Source organism: Rosa chinensis, chromosome 4 (genome assembly GCF_002994745.2).
Source record: "Rosa chinensis cultivar Old Blush chromosome 4, RchiOBHm-V2, whole genome shotgun sequence".
NCBI lineage: Eukaryota > Viridiplantae > Streptophyta > Magnoliopsida > Rosales > Rosaceae > Rosa > Rosa chinensis.
Window position 1 is genome coordinate 15,143,321 of NC_037091.1, and position 13,882 is coordinate 15,157,202.

Genomic DNA, 13,882 nt, shown 5'->3' on the forward strand with positions numbered 1-13,882 from the left:
TCTAGTGATAAGAGTGTGCTCAGTGGACATTCCCACACTGATTAGCTCCAAGCCTCCAAGCACGTTTCTTTTTTGTTAAATTTGAATTCCGGACAACTTTCGAAGAAGATTTATACAATATGGTATCAAATAAAGCACTTTATTCATCCAAATTTTATTTTGGAGAAGTTGATGTCCATAACTAGCGAGCTTGTCCTTCCACCATGTGTGTTTTTGGAAAACATTATCAAAATTGATTGCAAAATAGTTGAACTCGGATGCTTGATGTCTTGGATTAGTAGAAATTCCCTGTCCACGACATTTTTTTTTTTTTTGCCTCAAAAGAAATTATATTTTATTAAATGAAAGAGAGATCAACATAAAAAAGGGGGAGAGAATACTATTCTGAAAAAATCCTAGGCACCGCTTTGACGCCCCATACCCTAAAACACTTCCTTGGCTCGAACGTGATCACCATGACTACGATCGATGATGTTGTTGCTAGCTTCGCATTATCGCTGGCTCTTCTAGGTGATGATGTGGTAGACATCTCCAAGTTACCCGGCGTTGATACCCGACGTGGTTCTCAGGCTTACCTTCTAGCGCGTCCGTTGACTTTGAAGCAATTCACGGTGCCGGATGTGTAGCACCATTTCAGGCGCATTTGGGTCCTGAACGCAGCCTTCAAGGTGAAGGAGAGAGCGCAAAGGCGCTTTGTCTTCTCTTTCGACCAGCGCAAGGATCGGAACAAAGTTCTTCGTGGCGGACCGTGGTACTTTCAGTGTGTACCGGTCATTATTCAAGAATATGATGGCCTGAAATCTCCGGATGCCATCCCATTGAATGAGTTGTTCTTCTGGGTGAAACTGCGTAATATACCACAGGCGATGGAAGTGAAGAATACTATCGTCAACATCGCTTCGATCGCCAGCAGGTTTTTGGAAATGGATGACAAGCTTTTCAAAGCCATTGGTGAAATCTAGGTTTATGTTGCGCACGACATTGCAAAACCCTTCTTGCTGACCAAAACCCTAAAACTGGCACCTGGGATCATTGAGGAGATCTCATACTTTTTTGAGAATTTGGTGGGACGCTACAGCGTTTGCATCCTTATATTTCATGTGGATAGGGTATGCCTCTTGTTGGTCGACAAAATGAAACACACTCTGATCTAAAGCAAGGAGAACACCGAGTGGAACTACCTACTTCTTTTGCAAGTTTTGCGCAGTGTAACTTCACCAGAGGAGCTTTACGCTCCAAGGTGTGCAGATACCCATCTTGCCCCTCATTGCCAGAAACCTATTTGGCCCTAGCTCATCCTCAAAGCTCCAAAAACCCATGGTGATTCGAAATGCAAATATGCAAGCACTAAGCAGCTTGCATTGGTACCCGAAATAGAAAAGTCGCCTCTGAAACGAGGATAGCCGGATTCTCCATTTGTCTCCCCCATGAAACTAAAACTTTTGCTTGGGGACTTAGTAGTGGGAACCAATGGCTCACCGGCACCTCTAAATAAGGTAAAAATACCTGCAGCTCCAATCAAATTCTCAGCAAAATCGTTGGGACTAATTGAGACACTGGGGGGAATGCTTGTCCTAGCTGAGGTGATGCAGCCTAGTGGAGCAGTTTCAACTTACTTTAGTGTTAATGCTCAGAATACCGCTTCACAATCAGGCGTCCAATCTACCACTTTGCAATGGGATCACTTCATTGCCTTGAACAAGGGCAGGCATTTGTCGATAAGTCTGGAAATGAACCGGGGACAGAGCCGTTAACTTTCCCTGCAGACTTTGTACCTCAACTTTTTTCTCCTGAGATTTCTTGTTTATGACAGCCTGTACCTTGTCGGGGTTAGCCTCTATTCCCCCCTCACTAACTATATATCCGAGGAACTTGCTGGCGATAATGCTGAAGAAACATTTTTCTGGATTCAGGCGCATTCCATATGCTAACAATATGGAAAATATGATGCGGAGGTTGGCTACATGACCGCCATCTTTTACGCTTTTGACAAGCATGTCGTCGACATTACCTCAATGAGCTTACCTAAGTGTTCAGCAAACATTACGTTCATCAATCATTGATATGTACCTCCGGCATTCTTTAGGCCAAAAGGCATGACATTGTAGCAATATAAACCCTTGTCGGTGGTAAATGTTGTGCATTCTTGGTTGCCAGGGTGCATCTTTATCTGGTTGCATGTAGCCAGAGAAAGCATCCATCAGGCTAAGTAGCTTATGCCCTGCTGTTGTGTCAACCAACTGGTCAATGCGAGGTAGTGGGAAGCTATTCTTTGGGCATGCCTTGTTCAGTCCTTTGAAGTCGACACACATCTGCCACTTTCTGTTAGGTTTCTTTACCATTACCACGTTGGAGATCCATTATGGATAATGAACCAGATGAATGAAGTCTATGTCCTGCAACTTGGTTACTTCTTCCATGATGGCCCGATATTTTTCTTCGTCAAATGCTCGTCACTTCTGCTTGACAGGGTAAAAGGATGGCTTGATGCTGACCTTATGTTGAATTATGTCGGGAGAGATTCCTGGCATGTCGGCGTACGACCATGCAAAGACTGCGGCGTTCTCCTTCAGAAACTGAGTGAGCTCAGCCGCTATCTCGGGGCAGAGTTAGGCTCCGATACGAACAGTTTTCTCTGGGTGTTCTTCGGAGATGCTTACAATGCGGAGCGATGTCTCTGGGTTGACGGACTCTTTTTGTAGTATTTTTCCTCGTCATCCCTGGGGTCATCAATTTTGTCGGTCAACTGTGGTGTGTTGGCTACCGTTAAGATTTCATGGCGACCTCTTGACCTCGACACCGTTATTGCGTAACACTCTCGTGCAATTGATTGGCTTCCCTTGACGGAACTAGTGCCGTTAGGTGTTGGGAACTTCATGAGTAACATATACCCGACGATGATGCATTTGAGTTTGTTGAGAGCTGGGCGACCGATAATGGCATTGTATGAGCTGAAGCAATCTACCACAATGAACTCAATATGTATTTCCGCTGTACATAGGACTGTCTCAATGGATAGGCGCATATAATATGACCCTAGAGGTTGGGTTACATCTCCGGAAAAACTTAGTAGCGGCTCGTGGTCTTGTAGCAGTTTATTGTTGCATTGCAGTTGCTTATAATAGTCATTGACTATGACGTTGACAGTGGACCCGCTATCTACCAGTACCCTTTCTACGGACCACTTGTCGAGGACTGCATCTATCAGAAATAGGTCGTCATGGGGTGAATGAATACCTCTCTCTTCCTCCTCAGAGAAAGTGATTGGTTCCCAACCTGTTCTGGTCATTTTGGCGGATCGGTCATAGCGGATGTTGAATACTTCTTTTGGGTGGTTAGCACACTCAAAACGCTTTCTTGCTCCATGTGATAAGCTGCCTATGAAAGCACCGCCATCAATGGTGTTAATTCGCCACATTGTTTCGATGTTGGCGACAACCGGAGGTGGTTGTCGGACCTTGTACTGCTCCAACTTTCCATTGCGGTATAATGACTCAATTGCAGTCTTGAGGGCATTGCAGTCGTTGGTGTTGTGACCGCTATCTTCATGATGTTTGCACCATTTGCTAGTGTTTCTAGGTTTTCCTACCCTAGGGTATTTTCTTGGGGGTGGTGGTGGGATTTGATCCTTACACTGATCATATATTTCTTCATATGATGCCATTAAGACTGTGAAAACCTCAAACTTTTGAGCATTTGCGGCGACCTTGTTGTGGCAGTTGTCACGATTGTCGCGGCTATCATTGTGAAAAGATCTGTGGCCCCTATTGTGATACTGCTGGTCCTTTTGCCGCTTGTCTTGGTAGTTGGCCTGTTGCCACTCTTTTTTTGTCATTGGGCGGTGTAGTTATGTTTGGAATGGTGGTGGTGTTTCCTGGTTGGAATGTGGCAGGTTGGGGGGTTTTGAGTGGAGTTTGTGGTGGTGTGGCGCTATAAGTGTTGTATTCAGCTTGGGCATGTAGGACAGCCTTACTCATGACGTAGTCATATGTGGCGTTTGGACAATTACAGTTGAGGTGATGTAGAAAACTTGCCTTGTGGAGTCCCTGCTTGAAGTTTGCCAGTGTAACGCCCCAAGCTGCACCTCACCAGCTTAAGCACGTCACAGTGCCGTGAGCCTCTAAAACATAAACCGAACGCTCGATTTACATTCTAGAGAACCGCTAGGCATTTTGTTTGAAAACTTTTCGTAGGAACACAGCGGAAGCTACAAATATTTTTGAGGTGAAAATAATTGAGTTGCTAAAATTTATTTCATTCATCTAGAACTTGAAATGAGTTCTCACACAAGAGGTACGAACTCCAAGGAAATGAGAACTCAACCGACATCGACACAAGGCTAACTATTAACAAGTCTCGGAATACGAATTTCAAGAAATAGAATTTAGAATAAAGTTCAAACGACGATTTACCGAACTTGTTTCCGCACACCCAGCTCCTTCCGCTATTGTCCCGTCACCAGTGCACAGTACCTGCATCCACACTGTTGTAGGGGTGAGCTTTCGTCCTCGCTGCTCAACAGGAACTCTGTCTCGACTAGATTTGAAAATCGATAAATAAAGTATTGAGGCCTCAGTATGAAAACATGCTTTAACCAAATATTTCAGTGAACGACAAAACTTTTTAATAATGCTTTCTGACTCACAAATCGATGCAAGGTACTTAAGTAAACATGCGCGCTGAAACTTACCGGATGGCCGGTCCCATAGACCCACTACACGACCTTATCTCAACTAATCTGTAAACCAGGTAAGTGTAGCGAGAGTGTCCACTACCTAGCTACACACAAGTACCAGGCCCGTCATTACGATCGGAATACCCGGACGACCGGCGTAACTAACCCTCCGGAGGTTTTGGGGATCGAACCCAAGGAAGTCAGAGCCACCCTTCGCTCTCAAGCCATCACATTTCTCACATGGTTTGGTTAGTATGCATTGCATTTGAACATAACCAAACCATACCAACTAACATGCATCATTCAATAACAATATAAGAAAATCACTAATCGAGGAGAGTCCTGAATCCCCTACCTGGATTTCGGTGCTTGCTTTCACGTACTCCGAGAGTAGCGAACCTTCCGTTCCTTGGGTAACTGAAGTCCTAAGTTCCGACATTTCAATAGTTAATATCTTTTGAACAATTTATGTGAAATATCGACGATTACTAAATCGTCCACCCAGCCTTTCCTGGGTTGACCAGGAGTTGATCAATTTGACCACGTTTGACCAACATTGACTAGTTTGACCACATTTGACCAATCGAGATAGGTTCGATAATTAACTTAGATTATCGAACATTCACTTGAAATTACGATATTCACCAAACATATATTGAGTGCACCCGATTACTAAGGCCACCCAATATATATGCTTATATATCAATTTCTTTCACTTTCTATCCATTTAATATATGCACAAGCATAGAACATGTTTCCAATTTCATCAACAATTTATCTCAAATTTACTTAACAATATCGTCGCATAGTAATTCGATGGAATTTACTATGGACACCCAATACTTTCCGATTTTCATAACAAGGTGTACCCAAAATTAGTAAGGACACCCAAGCTTCTTAACTTGACCATTTTTCGATTATTCCACAATCAATTCATAACTCCTGTACTTTTACTTCTTAATTAACAAAAGCCAAAATTCCGACCTAACAACAAAATTCAATTAACCCCTACATCACCAGTCAACCATCTCACAGTAAGCATACAACAAAGCAATCAACCCCAATCCAAAATTTCAATACCAGTAGCAGATTCATCAACACAAAATCAAGAGGTTTCCAATTTCACATACACTCATTCTGAGCATGCAAACCATACTGCACATCCAACCCAAATCTTCACTTTCAGGGATTAACATTCGATTATCACCAAGTACCAAACTTTGATTCAAGATCAGGATTATACCTTGGAAAATCGATTCCAACCAAATCAACTCACTGCCGAAACTCAACTGATGATGAACTAATGCTTCTGATGCAATCGACCCAGGAAGCTTCCCAATTTCACTTCAATAGACTTAGTCAAAACGGAAACCGAGCCCAGAACTGTCAGAGAAGTTGTCAGCGGCAACCATGACGTCGAACCCGAAACAACCCAGAAACCAATTTGTCAAAACTCGACCGAATTGAAAAAATAATCATACTGGGGTATAGAGCGTGACGAGGAGGTGAGGTTTCATACCACTTACGGTTCAGAAGGTGGCCGGAATCGCCAGATTTTGCAGAAACTCGCCGGAGCAGTTGGACATTCTCAACGTCGATTCTTCATCCTCATCAGGTGCATGGACGATCCGAGGCCACAATCGTGGCGGCGATGACGAGAGGAAGACATCGGTGGTCATGCATCATCGGTCGGTGGCCGGAGGTGAGAGTTCCGGTCGGGTTTCCCTACCGGGTCGTCTCTCTCTCTTTGGGGTCAGAGAACTCTGGTTCTCTCGCTTTCTCGATACTTCTGGTGTTCCCACGGGTCAAGACTCATATATATAAACAGACCCAATTAATAGTGGACGTCCCTGATGAAGCGGTGGAAGAGGTGGATGGCTAGGATCGCTCCACCTGTCTTCTATTTCTTGAATTAATTTCTAAAATCCCAAAACTTCGGAAAGTCACGATAAATAGCTCGGGTATCCAAAAACGTCTCCGAAAATTTTCACGAACTCGTCGTGACGTGTACTTTATTATCCAACTCCTAAATTGAGGATTTCTCTTAGTGAAAATTTTTGAAAATATTCTCGAGTACTTTAACTTTTATCGAGATCGATAAGTAAATTATCGAACTATTTCACTTAAGCTTGATAAACTTTTCCGGGGCTCACAGCCAGCGCCATTATTTTGTCAAGATCCCGACATCTCAATGTGGTGGTCCTCCATCTTGTGACAAATGATTTTAACGACTCATCAGTGCCTTAGTTGATGCTGAATAGCTGGTTGGAGTTGTGGTATCCGTCCATCATGAGAATGAATTTTGACAGAAATGCATTTGATAGAGCTGAGAATGAGTCCATGGAACCTGGTGGGCATTCGAAAAACCAATTCATTGCCTCACCATCCAACGTTTCGCTGAATAGGTGACAAAGAGTCGCGTCGTCAAATCCCTTGTTATTGGTGACCTTTTTAAATGTGTCCATGTGCACGAATGGATCTGTTGAGCCTCCAAATTGGGCTATCTTAGGGGTCTTTGCATATGTCGATCTGACGGTTTGCAAAATTCTGGCAGTAAATGGACCTGGTCGTGCTGCAAAGAGTGGATTTTGCGCTATCGGTAGGGTGCCAGCCTCAGCTTTGAGCAACCTTTCCTCTAGTTGCCACATTTTTTCTAGTATCAAAGTGGTAGCATCAACAGTCGGTCTAGGCATGTGTTGGGTTGGTGCCACTATCTGTTGTCGGGGTGCCAGCATGTTTCCGGTTCCCCTTTGCTGACTGGCGCTGAATGAATTATCATATTGTGACAGTGAGTCCGCCACCTGCTCTTGTGCTAACTGTGGCTGTGGTGTCGGTCCTAATCCTGCTAGTTTAGTTGGGTTTAGGGTGACACCTATTGGGATTACTGGTATCGGTGCTGCTCTTGTCCCTGTGCTCAGACTGAGCCTTCCGCTTTGGGAGTGTTCACTTTGGGTTGGTCGTGCACTTGTTCCTAGCGCTTTCTTCGGCTCGTCAAATTTTGACAATAGCGTTGCCACTTGATTTTGAGCTTCCGCCTTCTCTTTTCGTTCCTTTTCTCGCTCTCTGTTTGCACTGTGCAAGTCTGCCAAGGCTATCTCTAACATAGTAGCAAGATCTTGGCCTTGTGCCAGTCTGATTTTCCACAATAGATTGTGTGGGGAGCACCTCGGGGGTGTTGAAATTTTGACCGTCCACTTTAATGGGTGTGGTGAATAATTCACGGTTGACGGTTGTTGGATTAGTAGGGTTGGGCTGAGGGTTGGCGGGTTGATCTGCTTGGTCTCCCACGCCCTCGCTGCTTTCGCTAGCCATGGAAGGTTAATGGGATGACTCTTAGTTCAGAAGTTCCCACAGACGGCGCCAATGTTAATGCTCAGAATACCGCCATATGATGTCGGCTTTCGATAACGTGGACGAGGGTCCAATCTTCCGATAAGTATAGAGTTCATGAAATCCCTCTAATCTGTCAAGTGAAATACAACGGCGTCAAGAGGGGAGACCGCTGTTGGCGGTCTTCACTCCTCCGATGCTGAAGTTAAACGATGTACTTGTATTGACAAATGTAGCGGTAAATAGCTATTGAATGCGTAATGAATGAAGAGAGAGAAGTGGACCTTTTATAGGTGACATAGTGAGTTACCTCACTCTTGTTTTCGATGTGGGACTGATATACTTCAGTTTGCTGAGTTTTGCTCCTTTTTGTAGAGACAACTTTGGGTGACACGTGTCGGCGCGTCGAGGCATATTTCGGCCTGGAGTTGGTTTGCCCGTGAAGGTTGTCTTGCTGTGTTTCCAGGAGTCACACCGTTGAAGTCATTTCGACAAGGTGACATGGTCAAGTATGAGTGCTGATTATGGCCGGCAAGTGTTATGTATGTACATCTAGTATGAAGAAGAAGAAAGGGAGGCCATTGGGGTAGAAAAACAAAAATCCCTCCCAAAAGAAGAAACAAGTCTTTGCAAAGGATGTGCTTTCCTATCTACACTCGGGAAAGCCGGCTAGCCTTAGCGGAAAGGGCAAGGAAAAGATTTAGTTTTTTTACTTTATTTTGCCTATTACTATGCTTTGTGTCATAGTTGAAAAGGCTCGCTGGAATAAGTGAGCATGACATTTCAAATGAATGGTCTTATCCTATGTATCACCATGATGTTTACTTGCATCACAACTTCTTGACTATCTGTATATGGTAGCGGAAAGATATGTAATGGTCATTCTGGCCTTACCTTCTTTAATGAAATCAATATGATTATTTGTCAAAAACATCAAAAGGGGGGATATGAGACCAAAACCCTTATAAAGAATAAAAATGCAAAAAACATTACCAAACCATGAATATGGTTGAAGATTAACCAAAATTCAAACGACTAAAGGTTGAGACGCACCGTAGGTGTCCGATTGCGTGCAGGATACCTTGAACTCGTTTGACATTTTGCCTTAGATTTTTTGTGCTGAGACTTTGGGAGAGTGGAAAGAATACTCTCATCTAAAGCTACTTCACTCTCATCAAACCAAGTTTCATAATTGATCTCAGATTGAGTATAAATTGTATGACCAAGAGGTTCTTCATTTTCCAAATCACCCCAACAAAGCTTTTGAACATTATGTTCCACTACAAAAAAATCCTCATAGTCAACAGAAGTGTTTCAAGAAAGTCCAACTTTCTCTTGTTCATTTGCAATAATAGGCTATTGTTGCACTTGAACAAGGATCTCAAAACTGTTACTAGTCAAAACATTGACATTACCTGCAGATTCTATTAGAGCTATGCTCTTCACATGTGTTTCACTTGGACTAGCTAACAGAGTCACACTTGAATCAATAGGCCCAATCTCATCAATAGATGCATCAACTAAGGCAAGCCTATTATCAGTGTTTTAAGCAACGAATTGATTAAATAGCCCCTTGGATACCACATTCTCAATGGTATCTTCAATGTGGACATTCTCTAGAGAAGCAAGCTCAGTTTCTTGTTGTTCAACATTTGAGACAATATTCGAAGTAGCCTTGATTCTATATTCTTGACGAACTTTTTTTACCTCTACTACCCTCAACATGGTCATTACGAGAGTGACCTCTTGGTTTCTCTTGTTCCTTAAACTGACGTGGCAAGTTCTCATAAGCAATACCTACAGAGAAAGCGTGGCTACCTTTTTCCACCATAAGAGAAGTTGGAAGATCTTGACTTAGTTCAATATCAACCAAGATGCGGGCATAACAACCAAATTGACACTCTTTCGTAGCTTTATCGATGTGCAATGGTATTCCTACCCCACGGGAAATCTCCATGAGATGGCGAGGATGCCAATAATCCTAGCTTAATCCATAAATTCGAATCCACACTTGAGTATGTGTTTGAGGAAGATGAGCACCTGGTTTGAAGTCTGGATTTCATTCGAATAACCGAAAAATTCCATTAGCAAGGGAACATGCACCACTTCTCCAAATTCTTCTCATGTCATCTTCACTATTGAAATGAATGTCAAAGAAACCTTTACTCAAAGGAACCAAGTGCCATCGGTTCGTAGGGTTCCCTTGATCTACAAGAGATGCTTTTAGAGAATCAGTTCTCATAGGAATTGACCCTTTACAAAGTAGAAGTCTACCAATGAGATTGGTGCGAAAATTCTTCAATTGTTCATAATATAAATCCTCACTAATCGTGACATAAATCATGTCACCACGAACCTCTAGGCTTGGTAACCCTGTCCACAGCACTTGATAGGATACTATCCCCTTCTTGATTGGAAGCTATGAATTTGCTTCAACTTACAAAGTGTTAAGGCCAAAAATATGAACCCAAAGAAGACGAAATCACGTATCATAAGCTTCCATTTGTAGAATATATAGATGCAGAACCTATCATCATACAACTAGCAATCAGGGGGCAATCATACCAGTAATAATGCACTGGATCCCATGAGAACTTCGAAATTAAATTTGCTTGGGCGAGAGTAGTACTAAGATCGGTGACCTTCTGGGAAAGCTTTTTGTGGCACCCTTTTTTCTTTCTGTCTTTAAAAAAAAAAAAAAACACTAGCAATCATAATATTTCCAATAACATCTCTAATTGCAAAAATAAAAAATAAAAAAAATTAAAAAAATAAAAAAAAATAAAAAAATAAGCTCGAAACCAGAAGACCATATTTGAGTTTTTGATTAGGAGGAGAATAATCTAGAAATCTTATGTTGCTTCATAAAATTATTTAAGACAACTGGAGAGATAAATGCTTTTTTCTATATATGGGTTAAAGTTGAAATAACCTAGTAGGTGAGAAACGAAAAAAAAAAAAAAAAAACTAACTGTTAGAGAATTGAGAGCTTTTAAGACTCAACATGTTGTCATGATTGATCGGATGGACGATCCATGAATATGAATAGATTCAGGCCAGTGAGTGAAACACAACTGCATCGATTCGCCGTCGAATGGTTGCTGGATGACTAAGATCCGATTGGGTACATGGTTGGAAAATGGGTCAATTGCTTTTGGGTTGGGGTAGTAGTTTTTTGGTTCGCTTGTAGTACTTCTTGATTATTCTATAGTAGTTTTTCGGTTCTTCAGTAGTAGCTTGTCGAAAGATGGTAATATTTTTTCTTGTAGATGATAATACCTTTTTTGGAGAATAATATTAGTTTTTTTTTTTTTGTGAATAGAAATAGTTCCAGGCGTTAGTGGAGAGCGCCGACCTGAAGTTCACTCGGGTTCACGACGTGTTGGCGTACATTTCTCCGGCAAATCGATCTAGGAGACACCCTAGAATAACTCCTCCGCTGCAAAATCGACGCACCATTGGAGCGAATTGGGAGCCAGGTGCAGCTGTGTTGTAGAGGACTAACCTCCATGATAGTTGAAGAATGAAGAGAGAGAGAGAGGTAATTCATTAATTAGGTTGAGGGCAGAATAGTTATTTTATTTAAATTAGGTTAGTGAGAATAAAAATTTGTTGTTAGGGTAAATGAGATAATTTTAGCTCATTTTGATGCTTCAGCTCAATGACCCATCATTTTATTTATTTTTTCGTTTCTGACTATTTTATTTGGTCTGTTTGCCAAATTTCTAATTTTTTTTCAAAATTCCTTTACTGAGTGGGCCTAGAAATTAGACGAAACCAGGTATCGGCCCATCCCCTAATCTTTGCCCCTTCTTGGTTGTCCGAAAGAGTCTAGGGTTCCTGTTTCCCTTGTTTCCCTTACCAAAACCAAAAGCCACTCTCTTCTTCTTCTTCTTACCCTCAACAAACAAAACTCTTAACCATGGACGGCGAAACGGCATCGGAATCCGGCCTAACACTGATAAAGCAGCTCGCATCTTGCAACAATGGCAGCCGCGGCCGGGCCCTTAGGGTTCTCCTCAAGACCTGGCTCCCCACCCAGCTGAACCTCTCCGACGACCACATGAAGAAGCTCTGGAAAGGCCTCTTCTACTGCATGTGGCACGCCGACAAGGCCCCGGCCCAGGCCCAACTCATCGACCGCCTCTCCTCCCTCGTCCCCAGCCTCCACCTCCCGCTCGCCATCGACTACTTCTCGGCGTTCCTCCTCACCATGCGCCGCGAATGGTCCGGCATCGACGCCCTGAGGTTAGACAAGTTCTACCTTTTGATTCGTAGATTCATGGCTAGCTTCTTTGCTTTGATGAGGAATAATTCTTGGGATTTGGAGCTTGTGAAAAAATTGATGGGGGTTTTAATGGAGGGGAGTTTTTTCGCCGAGGATAAGTTTCCGGCGAAAGGGGTTAATTACCATATTGCCTCTGTGTTTCTTGAGGAATTGAGGCCGTTTATGCCGGTGAGGAAGGAAGTGGTTGACGTGGTTTTGGTGGAGTTTGTTAGGGTTATGGCGAAAGCCAATGATAAGGTGTTGGTGGGGAAGGTTAAGGGGAGTATGTTTGATGTGTTGCTTGGGATGGGGAGGAGGCTGTTGGAGGTTAGGAAGTTGGGGGAGGATGTGGATTCGGGGGATGATGTGGTGGTGTTTGGGTCGGTTGCGCTGTGCTTGGGGTTTTCGAGCAGGTTTCATGAAATGGGGGAGTCCGAGGAGTGCTGTCAGGGGAATAGGAAGGTGTTGTTTGGGTTGGACGAGGAGTTTTTGAAGTTGGAGAAGGAGTTGGCGGCTTCTGGGATTGAGGTTTTGATTCCTGATGCTGTGAGGAATGACGGTGATGAGGAAGTGCCGAGTTTGATTCCTATTGTGGGTGGGGGGATGGAGGTTGACGGCTCGGAACCTGGCGAGGTTGCCAATGGGTCTGCTGGGAAGCCTTTGAAGAAGTGCAAGAAGCGAGAGAAGGACCCTGGTGGTGCTGATGTTAAGGCAGAGAAGAAGAAGAAGAAAAAGAAGAAGGAGAAGAAGCAGAATGGGATTTTGGATTCTGACCCTGAGAAGAGCCATACGGATAGGGAGAATGAGAATGTGGATGCAAATGGTGAGAACCCAGATAATGAACAGGTTACCGATGGTGATGAGATAAAACTCGATGATTATGCGATCTCCAACCTCCAGATGCAGTTTGAGAAGATTGCTGCTGAAGCAGGCTTGGATCATGATCTTCCAAGTGCCTGTGAATTGCCGACAGCTACAGCTAATGGTACTGTCTCTAAGAAGAGAAAGAGAGTGAAGAAAGCTGATGAAGTTGTGGAGGATGGCACCAAGGCAAAGAGTGGGGAGAAGAGTGCAAAGAAGGTAAAGTTTTCCATGAAAAACAACTTGGTGTGGAAGCCACAAAGCCCTTTACCCCCTCAAAATCTAAGATTGCCCCCGTCTGCTACACCTAGAGGAAGTGCACTCAAGCAAGGAGTACCTCCAGGTCCCGTCAGGGAAATGCCTCCCCCAACCAAAAAAGTGAAAAGACTTGTGAAGAAGACTCGGAAAGTTGTCAAACGCGTGAAGAAGTTGAAATCTCGTTCTCCTTAGGTATTGTTTTACATGGTCATTTTAGCTGAAAAATTTGTTCTATGTTTAGTTGTCACTTGACATACACATATAATGATTTCCCTTTTGTGATCTTCCTTGTTGCCCCTCTTATGTTGGGTTTTTGATATTCAACATTGGTATTCTCTTATTCATGAAATTGAATGAAATGATGCATTCTGACAGATTCCTTTTATATGATGCTACCTTACTAATTCATATTGAGAAAGCACTTCTTTCTGTGATGGGTAACTTCCAATGATAACAAAAAAGAAAAGAAAAAGGGAACTGATCTTTTGTTT

General features: G+C 43.1%; 2 protein-coding genes and 1 pseudogene across 2 annotated transcripts; 2 read left to right on the forward strand and 1 right to left on the reverse strand.

Moving 5' to 3' along the window:
* Window positions 1-2,656: 2,656 nt before the first annotated feature.
* On the reverse strand, window positions 2,657-3,835 carry LOC112198872. The gene has a single exon (XM_024339969.1). It carries the CDS (start codon window positions 3,833-3,835, stop codon window positions 2,657-2,659), a length of 1,179 nt encoding a protein of 392 aa, XP_024195737.1.
* A 6,721-nt stretch (window positions 3,836-10,556) lies between these two features.
* LOC112201254 lies at window positions 10,557-10,675 on the forward strand (annotated as a pseudogene).
* Window positions 10,676-11,832: 1,157 nt separating this feature from the next.
* Window positions 11,833-13,765, forward strand: LOC112197782 (ribosomal RNA processing protein 1 homolog A). The gene has a single exon (XM_024338612.2). The coding sequence runs from the start codon at window positions 11,928-11,930 to the stop codon at window positions 13,581-13,583; it is 1,656 nt and encodes a 551-aa protein (XP_024194380.1). The 5' UTR covers window positions 11,833-11,927; the 3' UTR covers window positions 13,584-13,765.
* Window positions 13,766-13,882: the final 117 nt, after the last annotated feature.

Coding starts and splice junctions, on each gene's coding strand:
- LOC112198872 (XM_024339969.1), bottom strand. CDS start 3,835: ATGACAAAAAAAGAGTGGCAACAGGCCAACTACCAAGACAAGCGGCAA.
- LOC112197782 (XM_024338612.2), top strand. CDS start 11,928: ATGGACGGCGAAACGGCATCGGAATCCGGCCTAACACTGATAAAGCAG.